At 36.8% G+C, this 13,214-nt stretch overlaps 1 protein-coding gene across 1 annotated transcript in view; it reads left to right on the top strand.

Annotated features, from left to right (window-relative positions):
- The window catches only part of DNAH5 (dynein axonemal heavy chain 5), a 200,866-nt gene that overhangs the window by 101,084 nt on the left and 86,568 nt on the right, over window positions 1-13,214 (top strand). Inside the window, exons 48-51 of the mRNA XM_065873626.1 lie at window positions 8,155-8,277; window positions 8,470-8,683; window positions 9,666-9,889; window positions 12,634-12,832. Coding sequence (XP_065729698.1) covers window positions 8,155-8,277; window positions 8,470-8,683; window positions 9,666-9,889; window positions 12,634-12,832 — 760 coding nt within the window. The remainder of the gene's footprint in view (window positions 1-8,154; window positions 8,278-8,469; window positions 8,684-9,665; window positions 9,890-12,633; window positions 12,833-13,214) is intronic.

The following is a 13,214-nucleotide window of genomic DNA, read 5'->3' as shown; positions in this document are numbered from 1 at the left end:
AAGAAATATTATTTATTCCCCACCTAAACCTACTTCTTCTCCCTACTGTCTGCTTTTCTGTGGGTGTTACTATTATTCTAGTCGTTAGGATAGACACACTGGAGTCATCTTTGATGGTCTCTCTCTTGAGTCAAGGGCTGCTAATGTATCTAAGGAAATACTTTTCATGTTGTTTCCTTTTTCTCCCTTCCCCCTATCCACCTCTACATAATCTACTTCATGATTCCACAATAGGGTATTAGCATCAAAGAATCTTGAAGCTGGTCTTGCTTCAAGTCTGATCTTCTTCAAATCTAGTTTCTATTCTTTTTCCAATCTCTGGTTCCTATTTATCTTGTTGTTCACTGACTTAACATTCCACAATGGCTCCTATTATCAATTGCAGCAAGGAATACAGTCTTAGAATCTTAGCACGTTAAAGATTTTGCTTATGGTATCATTGAGGAGGAACAGAGAACAACTCTCAAGTTTGCATGGCTTTTGTCAATGGAACTGCCAAGATTGACCAGGGCTTGCAGTGGCTAACTGGTTCTTTTTCTCCTATTCCTAAATTATTTAAGAAACTGGAGAGTAAATCTTAAACTTCAGTCCATGCTTTAATTGTTTGCAAATAATCTATGATAGCTTTATTAGAACGTTAATACATTAATAAAAGATATATTTTATAAATTGAAATGTATGAAATGGTACATTTGAAAAGATACATATGAAAAAGAGTTAGGAAAAGGTACATTCATAAACTGAAAATGGAAGGGAAATTTTCAGGGGAATTCAAATCCAAAGAACTTCATTTTTGATTAACTTCGTTGTTCTTTAGTTGTTGGAATGAAAATATCAAAGAGCAATGAAAATTCTTGAGAACAAGGCTAAATCATGACTTTTTAATCACTTAATGTAATTGGTGACTACAGAGTGCCAAAAAACTAAGACCATTGATTAAGTTTCTAAATAAGACTGTCAAAACATTATGCTCCTCTGTTAGAGATGGAATTTCCAAAACTGGCTAGCCTTCTATCATTAATGAATATCATTTACACACTGTTGTGTTGGGAAGGTCTGGATCGAAGGTGAACCCCAGATTGCAGTGACTCAGCAGTGGTATTTTTGTGTTTGGGGAACTGCACACTAGATTATCCTAGGCTGGCAAGGTGCTAACATTATACACATTCCCTTGGTACTATTTTATATTTTTAAAACTTTGTTTTACTTTTGGAGAACATCTCTTTAAAGGTTATAATATAACCTTACTTGTGGATGCTGATGGTTAAGCATTAAATCAAAGTGTGATTTTTTTTTTTTTTCATTATGTAGGGTAGCTATCTAGCTCTTCACATTTCTTGGGAGTGGATTGAATCTTTAGGGCTGCAGTGCAATTCTGACAGCAACCACCTGGAGTTAGTGCAGACTTCACAGGTGAAGGGCTCAGTCCCTACAAAACTTCTCTCACTTCAGAACCAGCCACAAGCTCAGGGGTTCCCAGGCTACCAACACTTCTGAACAATTGGCTGCAAACTGAAAGGTTTCTATGACCCTGTCCGTTTTGATAATTCACCAGAATGACTCACAGAATTTAGGAAAATGCTATGCTTATGATTTTATTATAAAAGATATGAATTGGGATCAGCCCAAAGAAGATGCATAGGGCAAGGTCTGGGAGGGTCCCGAATATGAACCTTCTTTGTCCTCAGGATGTATTACTCTCCAGGCATATCTATGTATATCAGCAACCAGGAAGCTCACCTGAGCCTCATGTCCAGAGTTTTTACTGAAGTTTTATTACATAGGCATGATTGGTTGGCCATGTGATTGAAGCAAGTCTCCAAACCCCTTCCCCCTGGGAAGTCAGCTGATATCATGTGGTTTAAAGCCCTAACACTCTAATCATAGTTTGGTCTTTCTGGCATGAGTGGTCTGAGGGGCCCACAATGAATAACAAAGACGTTCTTATTATGTGGGAAATTCCACGGGTTTAAAGGCTCCCTCCTAGGAACCAGGGACAAAGGCTAGCCAAATTCTTTAGTAGATGGCAAGGAGTTGTCACATATTTTTGCTAGTAACTCTTGGTGATATTTACACCTCTCAGGTGGTAAAGACCTGTGTTTTATGTCTCTGTAGCATGAAATACTTATTAATTTCCTAGAAAAAGGCACACGTAATCTAGAAAACATCCTGTTTATTAATATACAAATTCATAAACCATGTAATAAATTTCTAGAAACAGTACCATATCGAAGCATAATAAATTAGAAGAAGAAAAAAACAGGTTTTCATAACATGAACATCTATATTCTTTAGGGTTCCATTATCTGATTCACAACTATTGATGTTTAACCCAAATCCTTCCTATCCTTCAGTAAGAAAGTGGTCTCAACACTTCACTATTTCTTCTTCTGTTCAGAGGCATCACAGGATCAACTGGTCTGTTTAGTGCCTGTTTTGACTGCTAAGCATCAGGGCTTTCAATTAAGCTAGACTCATTAGTTTTAGAAAACTTCCAATTAGCCAAACTGCTGTAATTAACTTTCTCACTATAATTTTCAGCCGTTCATGCTAAACAAGGGCTGATGGAGCTGAGCATTTGTCTCTGTGTGTCCCATTTATTTGGATCCAAACCAAATTGAAATTGTAGATGAGAAAATAGATACCGTCCATCCCTCCCGTGTTGCCATGATGGCACATGTGTCAAGGGCACACGTCTGTTTCTTGACAGGTTGTTTTCATCTGAACTTCCTTTGTTTTTACCATGGTGTCACTTTCACAACTTTTATCAGCAGGAGGACAGACTCTATGTCCCTCTTTTCCTGGCACTGTCCAGTTAACTTCTGTTGTCTCAGATGAAAAATGAATAGCATCCCTGTTACTATCCAAAGTATGAAGTTTGGACCAAAATTATATGGTCACCCTCTTTTTGGCTAAGGAAATTTCAGTTAGTCTTTTAAGAGAGGTGATTTTGTTTTTCAAAACAAATATTGTTTTAATTTTTTTATTTTTGAAAGTAATTCACACGTACCTTTAAAAATGTAAACAATACAGAAAATAAGACGAAAAAGAAAATTTCTTAAGAGAATTTCTGAAAAGATTTCTCTGTTCTAAAAATAATCTCGAAGTACTCCAAGTGCAACAACCGTCTTACAAATGTTTGGGTAGCAATAGGTTTTGTTTTTTAAAAATGACAATTGTAGAGCTTGGAAGGAAATTCCACATTTTTTCCTAGACTCAGAACCACTTTTCCTAATGAAATCTTATGTAGAAGGCTAATCTATCAAACAGGTAACAAGGGATTTGCTTTGATGGAATTGGAGCTGGCCTCCTGAAATCCCTCCCAACCTCCTTCTTGCTTTCTGTAGGGGCCCGTGTGATTGAAGAAAATCCTTTCTGTGCTTCAGAGCATAGCCTGAAGACCAGTTTCCAGAGGAGACTCTTAAGATATAATATGTGAAAGTATTTTTTTATGGTAAAAAGCTCTCTAAAAATGTCAGGTTTCACTGTTAATATTAACACACTCAGGTTAAGGAAGATTGAAATACTCATTTGAGTTCCCAGATAGTTAGTTGGTGGCAGAACCTGGGTGAAAAACCAAGTTCCCATGTCTTCCACTGTGCTTTTCCAGTTCACCCATCTGATCCTTCCAATGACTTTTCTTTATTCCTATTAATATTAAAATGGCTGATTTATCACAGTGCATTTTAAAATTTTTATCTTTTAGTTATATATTATTATATTTTGATGTTATTTTTGATACAATTTTACTTTTTGTAATATGCTATTGAGAATTTTAAACTTTACTAATATAAGCCTGTTTTCATTTGGTTTTGATGAGTTACAATAAAATGGAAAGGTAGATTTCTTAATAAAAAGCATAAGCTCTCCATTTTTATCTTTTAGCTAAATAGCAGATACATGGAAGCCTAAACTTAAGTATATTTTATATTTCAATTTGATTGGATGTAATATGTATGAAAAATGATTTAAGTGCTGATATATAGAGATACCTATAGTAATAAAAAATATCTTTCATTTTTATGATGCATTAAATTCACTAAGTACCTTCACATGTATTATATCATTTATGGATAATATTCTGTTGTATGTATACACACACATACATGTACATGATTTATGTATCTCTATATACATTCCCACTTTTGAGCTGTGGTTCAGTGACTTATGTGGTTTAAAATGACTTATAAGTCATAAAGCTAATAAGTGGGGGAAGTAGCAGTTTAACCCCTTTTTTTCTAACTTTAAACCCAGTCAGAGCTATTGCATAAGGCCATTGCAGTTTACGCACATTTTGTGTTATGTCCCATTCACAGAGACAATAATGTGAATAGTGAACCCAAGAACTGGGCAGTGCACAACCTCCTCAACTGTACCTGTTCCTCCCCCTGGCTGGGGAAACAGACATGTGTACAATCAAGTATAGCTGATGTGATAAGTGCTACTTATGGAGTAATCTAAGTACCCTGGAGCCCAGAGGAGGAGGGGATTCATTTCGTTAGGGAATTACAGGACTAAATGTAATGAAAGAGTTGACCATCACTTGGGGGACTTTAATATTTATATAATGTTAATAATTTAGGGATTACAGAGGCTGAATTGTCTATTAAGAGACCAATTCAGAAAATTGAATTGCCCTTGTTTTAGAGCTTTTCATTTGGAATGAAGAAGAGTAGCGTAGAATGGCTTTCCTCAACCCCATTCCTAAGTCTATCTGGATGACTAACCATCTGTTTTTTATGTCTAAAATGTCACTGTCACAGCTGGGGTTTGCTCTAGTATCCCATGTATGTGTGAGCTAGACAGACAATGAGGTCAGAAAGTTGTTTAGGTGCCATAGATTGCATCAGATGATGTCATGCTGACTACCATTCTCCTATTTCAGAGTCAAGTTATTGTCTATTCTCAGAGAACAGCATAAACTACCCTTAGTCCAGGCCCTTGCTAGAGATTTCAACTCTCTACCGATAAGCTGGGTTGAGAGAAGTGACTTTTATGGAAGATCATTTATCTAAGTCAATACTTCACAAATTGTGTTTGGGTACTACTAATGCTGAGAGATTTCTGGCTCAGAAATGGCTACGTTAGGAATATGTAAATAAGGATCTCTTAATGAACACTGTAAATCAGTCTGAGAGGAGCATCATTTTATTGTTTTATTGTTAACTGGCTATGAACGAATGAAGACCGTGATGGGCCGGAACCAAGAACCTGAAAAGGAATGTTTAGAAATGAGACTGGAAGGTGAGCAGGGAGCGTCATGGTGTTCCTTGTAAGTCACTAATAAGGAACCACTGGAATACTAAGCAGGATTACATCAGCACTCAGCAAGTTCATTCTGGCTGCAGAAGGGAGAGAGAGGGCTGTACTCAGAGAGACTTGAGAGGAGATGGTTACAGTAATTCCTCCAGAGAGAGGTTGACTTGGACCAAGATAGTAAGAGTGGGAATGGAAAGAGCACAAGGATGTGTTCAAATTGTGGTTGAGAAGCAGAACAGACAGGACTCGTTTTTGGTCGAGTGGGTATTGTTGGAGGAGAGGGATGGGAGAGAGAGAAAAAAAGTTAGAGATGACTCCCAAGTTTCTTGTCTTTATTGATCTATGTATCAAATATTTACAGATAAATATTTTGTACCAGACACCTTTCTAGACACTGAGGAGGCAGTGATGAACAAGATAAACAAGGTGCCTGCCTCCCTTGCATTCTAGTGGGAGAGACAGACAATAATCAAATCAATGAATATACCTATTTGGTTTTATTAACTGGACTATGGTTTATATCACCAAAAAGATGGATGAGGTGGGACAGTAGATCAAGGAGACCAGGGAGAAGGTGGCTGGCAGAATACTACAAAGATGATAGATTATTCTTTAAACTGATTTCTTTGGGGAGACAGAAGAGTCTAGACAAAATTGTAAATCACACAATATAGACATTGTATGTGACTTATAAAGAAGTTTCCAGGCCTGACTGGAGGCAAGGAGGGCAATTTAAAAGGTTGTGACATTAATCCATATGAGAAAGACAACTAACTAATCAAGGGCATATCATTTTTCAGAGAGGATGAGATACATTAAAAAGCAGTATTTAAATTGCAATAGACCTGATCGATGTTGGATGTGGAAATGTTTGGTTGAGATTTAGGTAGTTGGTATTAATCCCTGAGATGAGCACCTAGGAGTGGGTGCAGATTTTGTGATGAGGCAGAGATGTCTGCGTTTGGATATGTTGATTTTGTGATGCTATGGATCATCTAAGTGGGGAAGTCCAGTTGGAGACACTAGTCCAAGTATATGGTTTTCCTAAATATTCCCAAACACATAGATCTATGATGGAGGAGAACATGAAGTTACTGTGTTTCAGGCTTTTGGGAGATCTTATCCAACTCGTTCATTCGGTAACTATTTAATGGCCAACAGTTATGAACACAGGAAGAAGTCTCAGCTTCTAGGTTCACAAGCTATTTAATTTTTCTCCCTCCTTTGTTTTTATCAACTTAGCTTTTTAATTTTATATATATATATAAAAGTAATAATTTTATATATTAAAATGAATTCCTTCTAGTAATTTCCTGCTATTTCAAAGAAATTAAGGTCATAATGAAGGGGAAGAAAGTGCAGGTATGTGGCTATTACTCCATATTATTTCACCTGTTCCACCTATGGCTTTTAGCTCTTAGAAGGCCCCCCCAAGACATAAAATCTTCATGTGCCTATGAGTTCTCATTAACAGATAAGGGAATATCGGGAAGGCTCTAGTTTGCCATAGGGAGTTGTCAAGAGATTATTAATTGCTTTATCCATTTAAATTCATTGAGGAGAGCTAAATTTAGCCTAGTACATTACTTTAAACAGTTTTCTTTTATGTCAGGGGAATATGAAATTCTTCTTGCCATCGTACTGTTGTCATGGGAAATTTGTGTGATATGTTTATATATCTTTCTATTTTAAAATGGTGAAAAATGTTCACATCTTTTGCTATTGTTCATTAAAATGATGGCAGAAAATTACAATTTGAAATTACCAAACTGGGGGAATTTTCAAGGACAGATGTATAGGTTTTTGTTTATATCTTGGCCTTATTTCTTGGTTGTATCTTGAAGGGTTATTAATGTCATTTTAACTGGTTTGCTCTTCATGAAATAAGGAAACTCTTTTTTGGATAGGATGAGAATGCGTTTTATCTCAATACACCTCCACTTTCTCTTATATTTTATACATTATCTTTAGCATGACTTAAATCATGAATCAGTGGGAATAAAATGAGGTCTTTAAGATTGAGTTTCTGGAGCGTGAGAAGTGTGAGCCCTTTCTGTTTTCTTTGCAGTGCTGGCTCTGCTTACTCAGTACATATATTCTGAACAACTGATTGATTTCCAAACTACACTCTATGACCATGGAAATGTTGATACTGTAGTCAGTAGTCTGGGGTTCTTCCCTCATGTCCCCATTACTCCTTCCAGCACCCCTTCTGTCAGTTTTAGTATTCCTCTCCACATTGCTAGGACATTTTTTTATAGAGCACAGTACCGTTTCCTTCTGTACCACCAAAGCTCAGAATGTATTGGATAGAAAAGAGGGGGCATTGTCCTGCACTTTGTGAAGGGGAAGAGAAGTGATTCAGTGTGATTGCATCTGCCCAAAGCAGACTGTGTCAGGCTACAGAAGCCAGTTGGCAGATTTCTCAACAAAGAGAGAACAGTCTTCAGATTATGGCCGCCCGTGGAGCTCAGAGCAAGACCTGAGAAGCCTCTTGGACAGTAGCCCTGTTTAGCTTTGTCTATGATTATAAGGAAACTTTGAGGAGGGCTGGACCTTTGAATAATGGGGGTTAGGGTTATATTATATTGTCACCAACGTAGGCACAATAAGACAAAACTAAGTCTGTAGAAATAAACAGAAGAGTCTCATCCCATTCAAGATTTACATTGATCAGAATTTTCTTTACTCCTAAATTAAACCAGATTTTCAAAGGTTATAAACGTCATGCAAGAAAAGTTAGGTACTTCATGCCCTGCTTTCCAGAATTAAGGGACATTTTGGGTTTTGTTCTGAGTAATTTCTGTCATTTCAAAGTTTCCTGGATTTTTAAAATAATTACCCATGTCAGGGGATATTTTCACAGATGTTTCTGTTGACTTTTCTATTTAACAGAGGACGATAGAGAGCTATGTGGATAAACGCATGGGCACAACATATGGCCCTCCAGCAGGAAAGAAGATGACTGTTTTTATTGATGATGTGAATATGCCAATAATCAATGAGTGGGGAGACCAGGTATATCGATCCTATTGTGTACTTTATTTGCCTAATTCCTCATTGATTTATTTTTTGATGAGTAAATATTTTTTACTTTTTCAACTTGCAATTCCTAAATTCCAATAAGGTCCATTATTTGGAAACACTCAAAGAGTTAGGTCCTGGGATATAAAGGAATGACATTTTAATTCTAAAAGTTGTCTTTCTTAGGTTACTAATGAGATAGTACGACAGCTGATGGAACAGAATGGATTTTATAACCTAGAGAAGCCTGGGGAGTTTACCAGCATTGTGGACATACAGTTTTTAGCAGCTATGATCCATCCTGGGGGCGGACGCAATGATATACCCCAAAGGCTCAAGAGGCAGTTCTCTATATTTAACTGCACGTGGCCCTCTGATGCTTCTGTGGACAAGATCTTTGGTAAAGTGAATGTCAGTGGGGCATGGGAGGGAAGAATCCCTGCTTGGGTTCCAGTGAGAATATATCCACCTAGAGGTCAACACAGAAAGGGCATTGGGTGCTTCCTTAGTCTACGGGCTTCATCACTCTCAAGCGGTGTATTTTGTTTATATAAAGATTTACTTTATTATGTATGTACTGAGTTGAGTGCTAAGTAGATTTTTTTCTGCCTATGTATTTCTTTAAGAAACTGTCGCTAGCTTCTTAGGCCAGGAGGTTAAACATTAAATGGTCTTAGACACGATGAGATGCTTTCCTCGTGGGTATACATATTTGAGGTCTGCATTGATATACTGCCATACCAAAAGTTTATGTAGCTGATACCTAACCAACCCATAAAATGATTTTGGCCAAAGAAATAATATTGCACAGAGTGGAGATTAGCCAGAGTCTGATCCTCAGAGTAATTTATAGGGGTGTAATAAATTACTGATTGATTACATATGCAGCGTTTCAGAAATAAATTCACCCAAGAAACACTAGCGTAATCGATAACCATAATTATTTAACTGAGAAATGAAAATGAGTTTAGAAACTGATTATGGAATCACTCTTTTCAGAAAAAGTGTAAAGTTGTGCATGCATTCGTGTGAGGTACTAATTTACCATTTCTGAAATTGCAACTGAGAAAAAACTAACTAAGATTACCCTAATAAATTTCTGGCAGACTAGAATGTCTTCTTAGTGCCCTAGGGTAGTGGAGTATGGCAGTATCTGCCTTCAATCACAGTGGTGGGCAAAGGTTTGGAAACTTGCTTGTAACTATACCTACTATGTAGGTTTAAAAAAACCCCAAAGAACATTAATTAATAGAAATTTCTTTAATATGTGGTTAACTATTAAAATGTTTAATTATTTTTGTACTCGCATTATAATGTTTTTCATTTTCACTTAGGTGATTTGAACTGTCAGTCAAAATGTTATGACTTTTTTCCCCTTTCAGGTGTGATTGGGATAGGATACTACTGTACCCAAAGGGGCTTCTCAGAAGAAGTGAGAGATTCAGTGACGAAACTGGTTCCCCTGACACGCCGACTATGGCAGATGACTAAGATTAAAATGCTCCCTACCCCTGCAAAATTCCATTATGTCTTTAACCTTCGAGATCTTTCTAGGATCTGGCAGGGAATGTTGAACACTACTTCAGAGGTTATCAAGGAACCAGATGTAAGTGATACATAAGAGAGTAAAACAAGTAACTTTGTTATTTATTATAAACTGTAAATATTCTTAGTAATGCAATTTTTAGTGGCATCATGAAAATATTTTGGGATGTTTTAGCATGGATATTTTTTTCTTTGCGGCTTTTCACGAACATAAATAAGGGAAAAGTATGCCAATATTTTTCTTTAAAAGTTTCAATTAGGACTTCCCTGATGGCACAGTGGTTAAGAATCCGCCTGCCAATGCAGGTAACACGGGTTTGAGCCCTGGTCAGGGAAGATCCCACATGCAGCGGAGCAACTAAGCCCGTGCGCCACAGCTACTGAGCCTGCGCTCTAAAGCCCGTGAGACACAACTACTGAGCCTGTGTGCTGCAACTACTGAACCCCGCGCGCCTAGAGCCCGTGCTCCGCAACAAGAGAAGCCACCGCAATGAGAAACCTGTGCACCATAGCAAAGAATAGCCCCCTCTCGCCGCCAACTAGAGAAAGCCCGCGCACAGCAACAAAGACCCAACGCAGCCAAAAATAGAAAATATATAAATACATAAATTAATTTTAAAAATTCCAAATAAATTTGGTTTATGTTTAAGGAAATATTATATACAATTATTTTCTAATGAATAGAGTAAAAGGAAAAATTGATTTTGTTTTTTCATCATTATTTTCTTATACTAAATAATGGAAAGAATCCCTGTTGATCTTATTATATGTCTTCCTATTGTTCATATTATAAACTTCATATCATAAACCTGACATTTTAACTTTAAAAAGTAATTATCTTTATAAATAAACTTTCAAAATTGAAGAATGAAACCATTTTGTTTTTAATCATCCATGATCTTTCTTTCCCATATAACTTGATGTACTAAAAGAAATACACATATTGGTAAAACTGAAAAGAGACAGAAGAGTAGAAAGTTCATTTGACAGAAAAATGAGCATTTGTACGTACACTCGAATAAAAGAGTTCCTAGAATTATAAGAATGCTCTTCAAACTAAAAGGGAATTCTAGTACGTAAAATGCAATATGTATGTAATATGTAAAATTGTAAAGTATGTAGTATGTAAAAGTGCAGTATGCCTTTTTTTGCCAAAGCGTAAAGCTAAGGCAACATCAGCCTGTTTTTCCATCCTTTTATGGAACCAAGGTTGTAGTTAAGCAAATAGGTTTTAGGGGACTTCTCCACTTAAACGCACCGAGAAAGTTGAGATATCAACCAAACTGTCACTAGGCACATCCAATGTGGACTATTAAAAAAAACTCAGCTTTGCCTCAGATGCTCACAAAGTAGGTAATGACACTGACTGACTGCAAGAGGACATTTTGGGGAAAACTCAGTCTCCTTGTTACAGAGAATTGGGAGTCATTTTAACAGCAGTGAACATGTTAACTTGATTTTTTTCCCTCAGAGTTATTGATAAATTAATAGTGTTGTGGAATGCAGTCTTCCAAAATTACTTTTTGAGTAGCCGTTTTTTGGTGCTTATTTTTTTTTATTTTTTTTTTTGCGGTACGCGGGCCTCTCACTGTTGTGGCCTCTCCCGTTGCGGAGCACAGGCTCCGGACGCGCAGGCTCAGCGGCCATGGCTCACGGGCCCAGCCGCTCCGTGGCATGTGGGATCTTCCCGGACCAGGGCACGAACCCGTGTCCCCTGCATCGGCAGGCGGACTCTCAACCACTGCGCCACCAGGGAAGCCCTGTTGCTTATTTAAAATCAGCATAAACTGGTCTAGCAATTGGTTTGTCATGAACTTTTGTTGTAAGTGAATCATTAAATATATTTTACTAAAATTTTATTTTCTGGCAACCAAAGAACATTTGATCATTAGTAATATAATGGCTTAAAAGCCTTCTAACTTGCAAAACGTTACCAAGGTAAGAAATTTCCACCAGTGTTTCATATTAAATAATTAGCTTAGACAAGCATTTGTTATGCTTGCTATAGGAACAGGTATATTGAGCAATTAATTCTCTCAACTTCCAGTTAATTTTGGGTCCTGGATTATCTAGACTAGGTGATTGCTTTATGCAGATAATCCAGATTTTTGCCATAAATTTCCTTCACACTGTGTTAAGTAAATATATCTTTGTAATTATCTCAGTTGCATACATGAGAGTTGTTTATATGCAACTTTTTATATTATGCTCTGGCCACATGAATGTAGGTGTCTTATCCAAACAGACTAATTGTTCACAAACATAAGACTTTTATGTAGAGTATTAGTTTGTTGGTTGTTCAGAGTGATTTAGTATTTTGTCTAGGAATGTTTTTGTTTTAATTTAAAGGCTGAAAAGGAATATACACTACTGTCTATTTACTATTCTTGAATGAGACCAATTTGAAATGAAGTTAAGTACATTTTAACTTATTTTATTTATTTTTTAATAGGACAGTTATATTCATAAACAATTTGTTGTATACTAAGACTGTGCAAAACATGTTTTATGTCCTTGTATCCCCTGTACAAATGGCAGTAACGTCTCCCACATCATTTTGACAACCCCAAAATGTCCTTTTTTGGTGATAACACACCAAATGAAAGCCATTAGTCTAGGATTTTGTTTCTAATGTGCTCCCAAAGCTGTTGTTCATGTTAAAAGGAAACCAGTAGTGTTAATCTTAACTTTTTAAAATGTAGTATCTTAAATCAGGAAGGGTGCTGCTCTGTGATATCGTCCACTTGAATTCCCAACTCTGGCTTAATGGGAATTAATAACACATTTTAATGATGCTTTTGACAGGAACTGTTAAGGCTGTGGAAGCATGAGTGTAAACGTGTTATAGCCGATCGTTTCACAGTGTCTGATGATGTGACCTGGTTTGATATGACTTTAGTAAACTTGGTGGAGGAGGAGTTTGGTGAAGAGAAAAAACTCTTGGTGAATTGTGGAATTGACACTTATTTTGTGGATTTCTTGAGGGATGCACCTGAAGCTACAGGTAAACTATTGAAGCAGAATTTGAAATTCCCCAAAGGGATATCTGAAGACAGAAGTTCAGTTCAGGGATGTTGAATTTCTGTTTAGTAAACTTTACTGAGACAAGCCTGGGACATATTAGGTGCTCAGTAAATACAGAATGAGTAGATAAATGTGTACTCATGGAGTTCAAACATTAATCATTTTAATGCATATCAGTCTTGGATATTAAGGTAGATTTGGGAGGCATACTATGGCAGAAGACAGTGCTAAAGGCTTACAGCTGTCACATAGAGGTAGATTTAAGGAAGAGATCTCCCACACATTACCTGGGCAAGTCTCTGAACTTTCTCGAACCTCATTCTCCTCATTTATAAAAATGGAAATATTAATATATGAGTCAT

The sequence above is a fragment of the Phocoena phocoena genome, chromosome 3 (assembly GCF_963924675.1).
Source record: "Phocoena phocoena chromosome 3, mPhoPho1.1, whole genome shotgun sequence".
NCBI lineage: Eukaryota > Metazoa > Chordata > Mammalia > Artiodactyla > Phocoenidae > Phocoena > Phocoena phocoena.
Note: the sequence above shows the minus strand (reverse complement) of the source record. Positions and strands in the feature narration are given on the sequence as shown.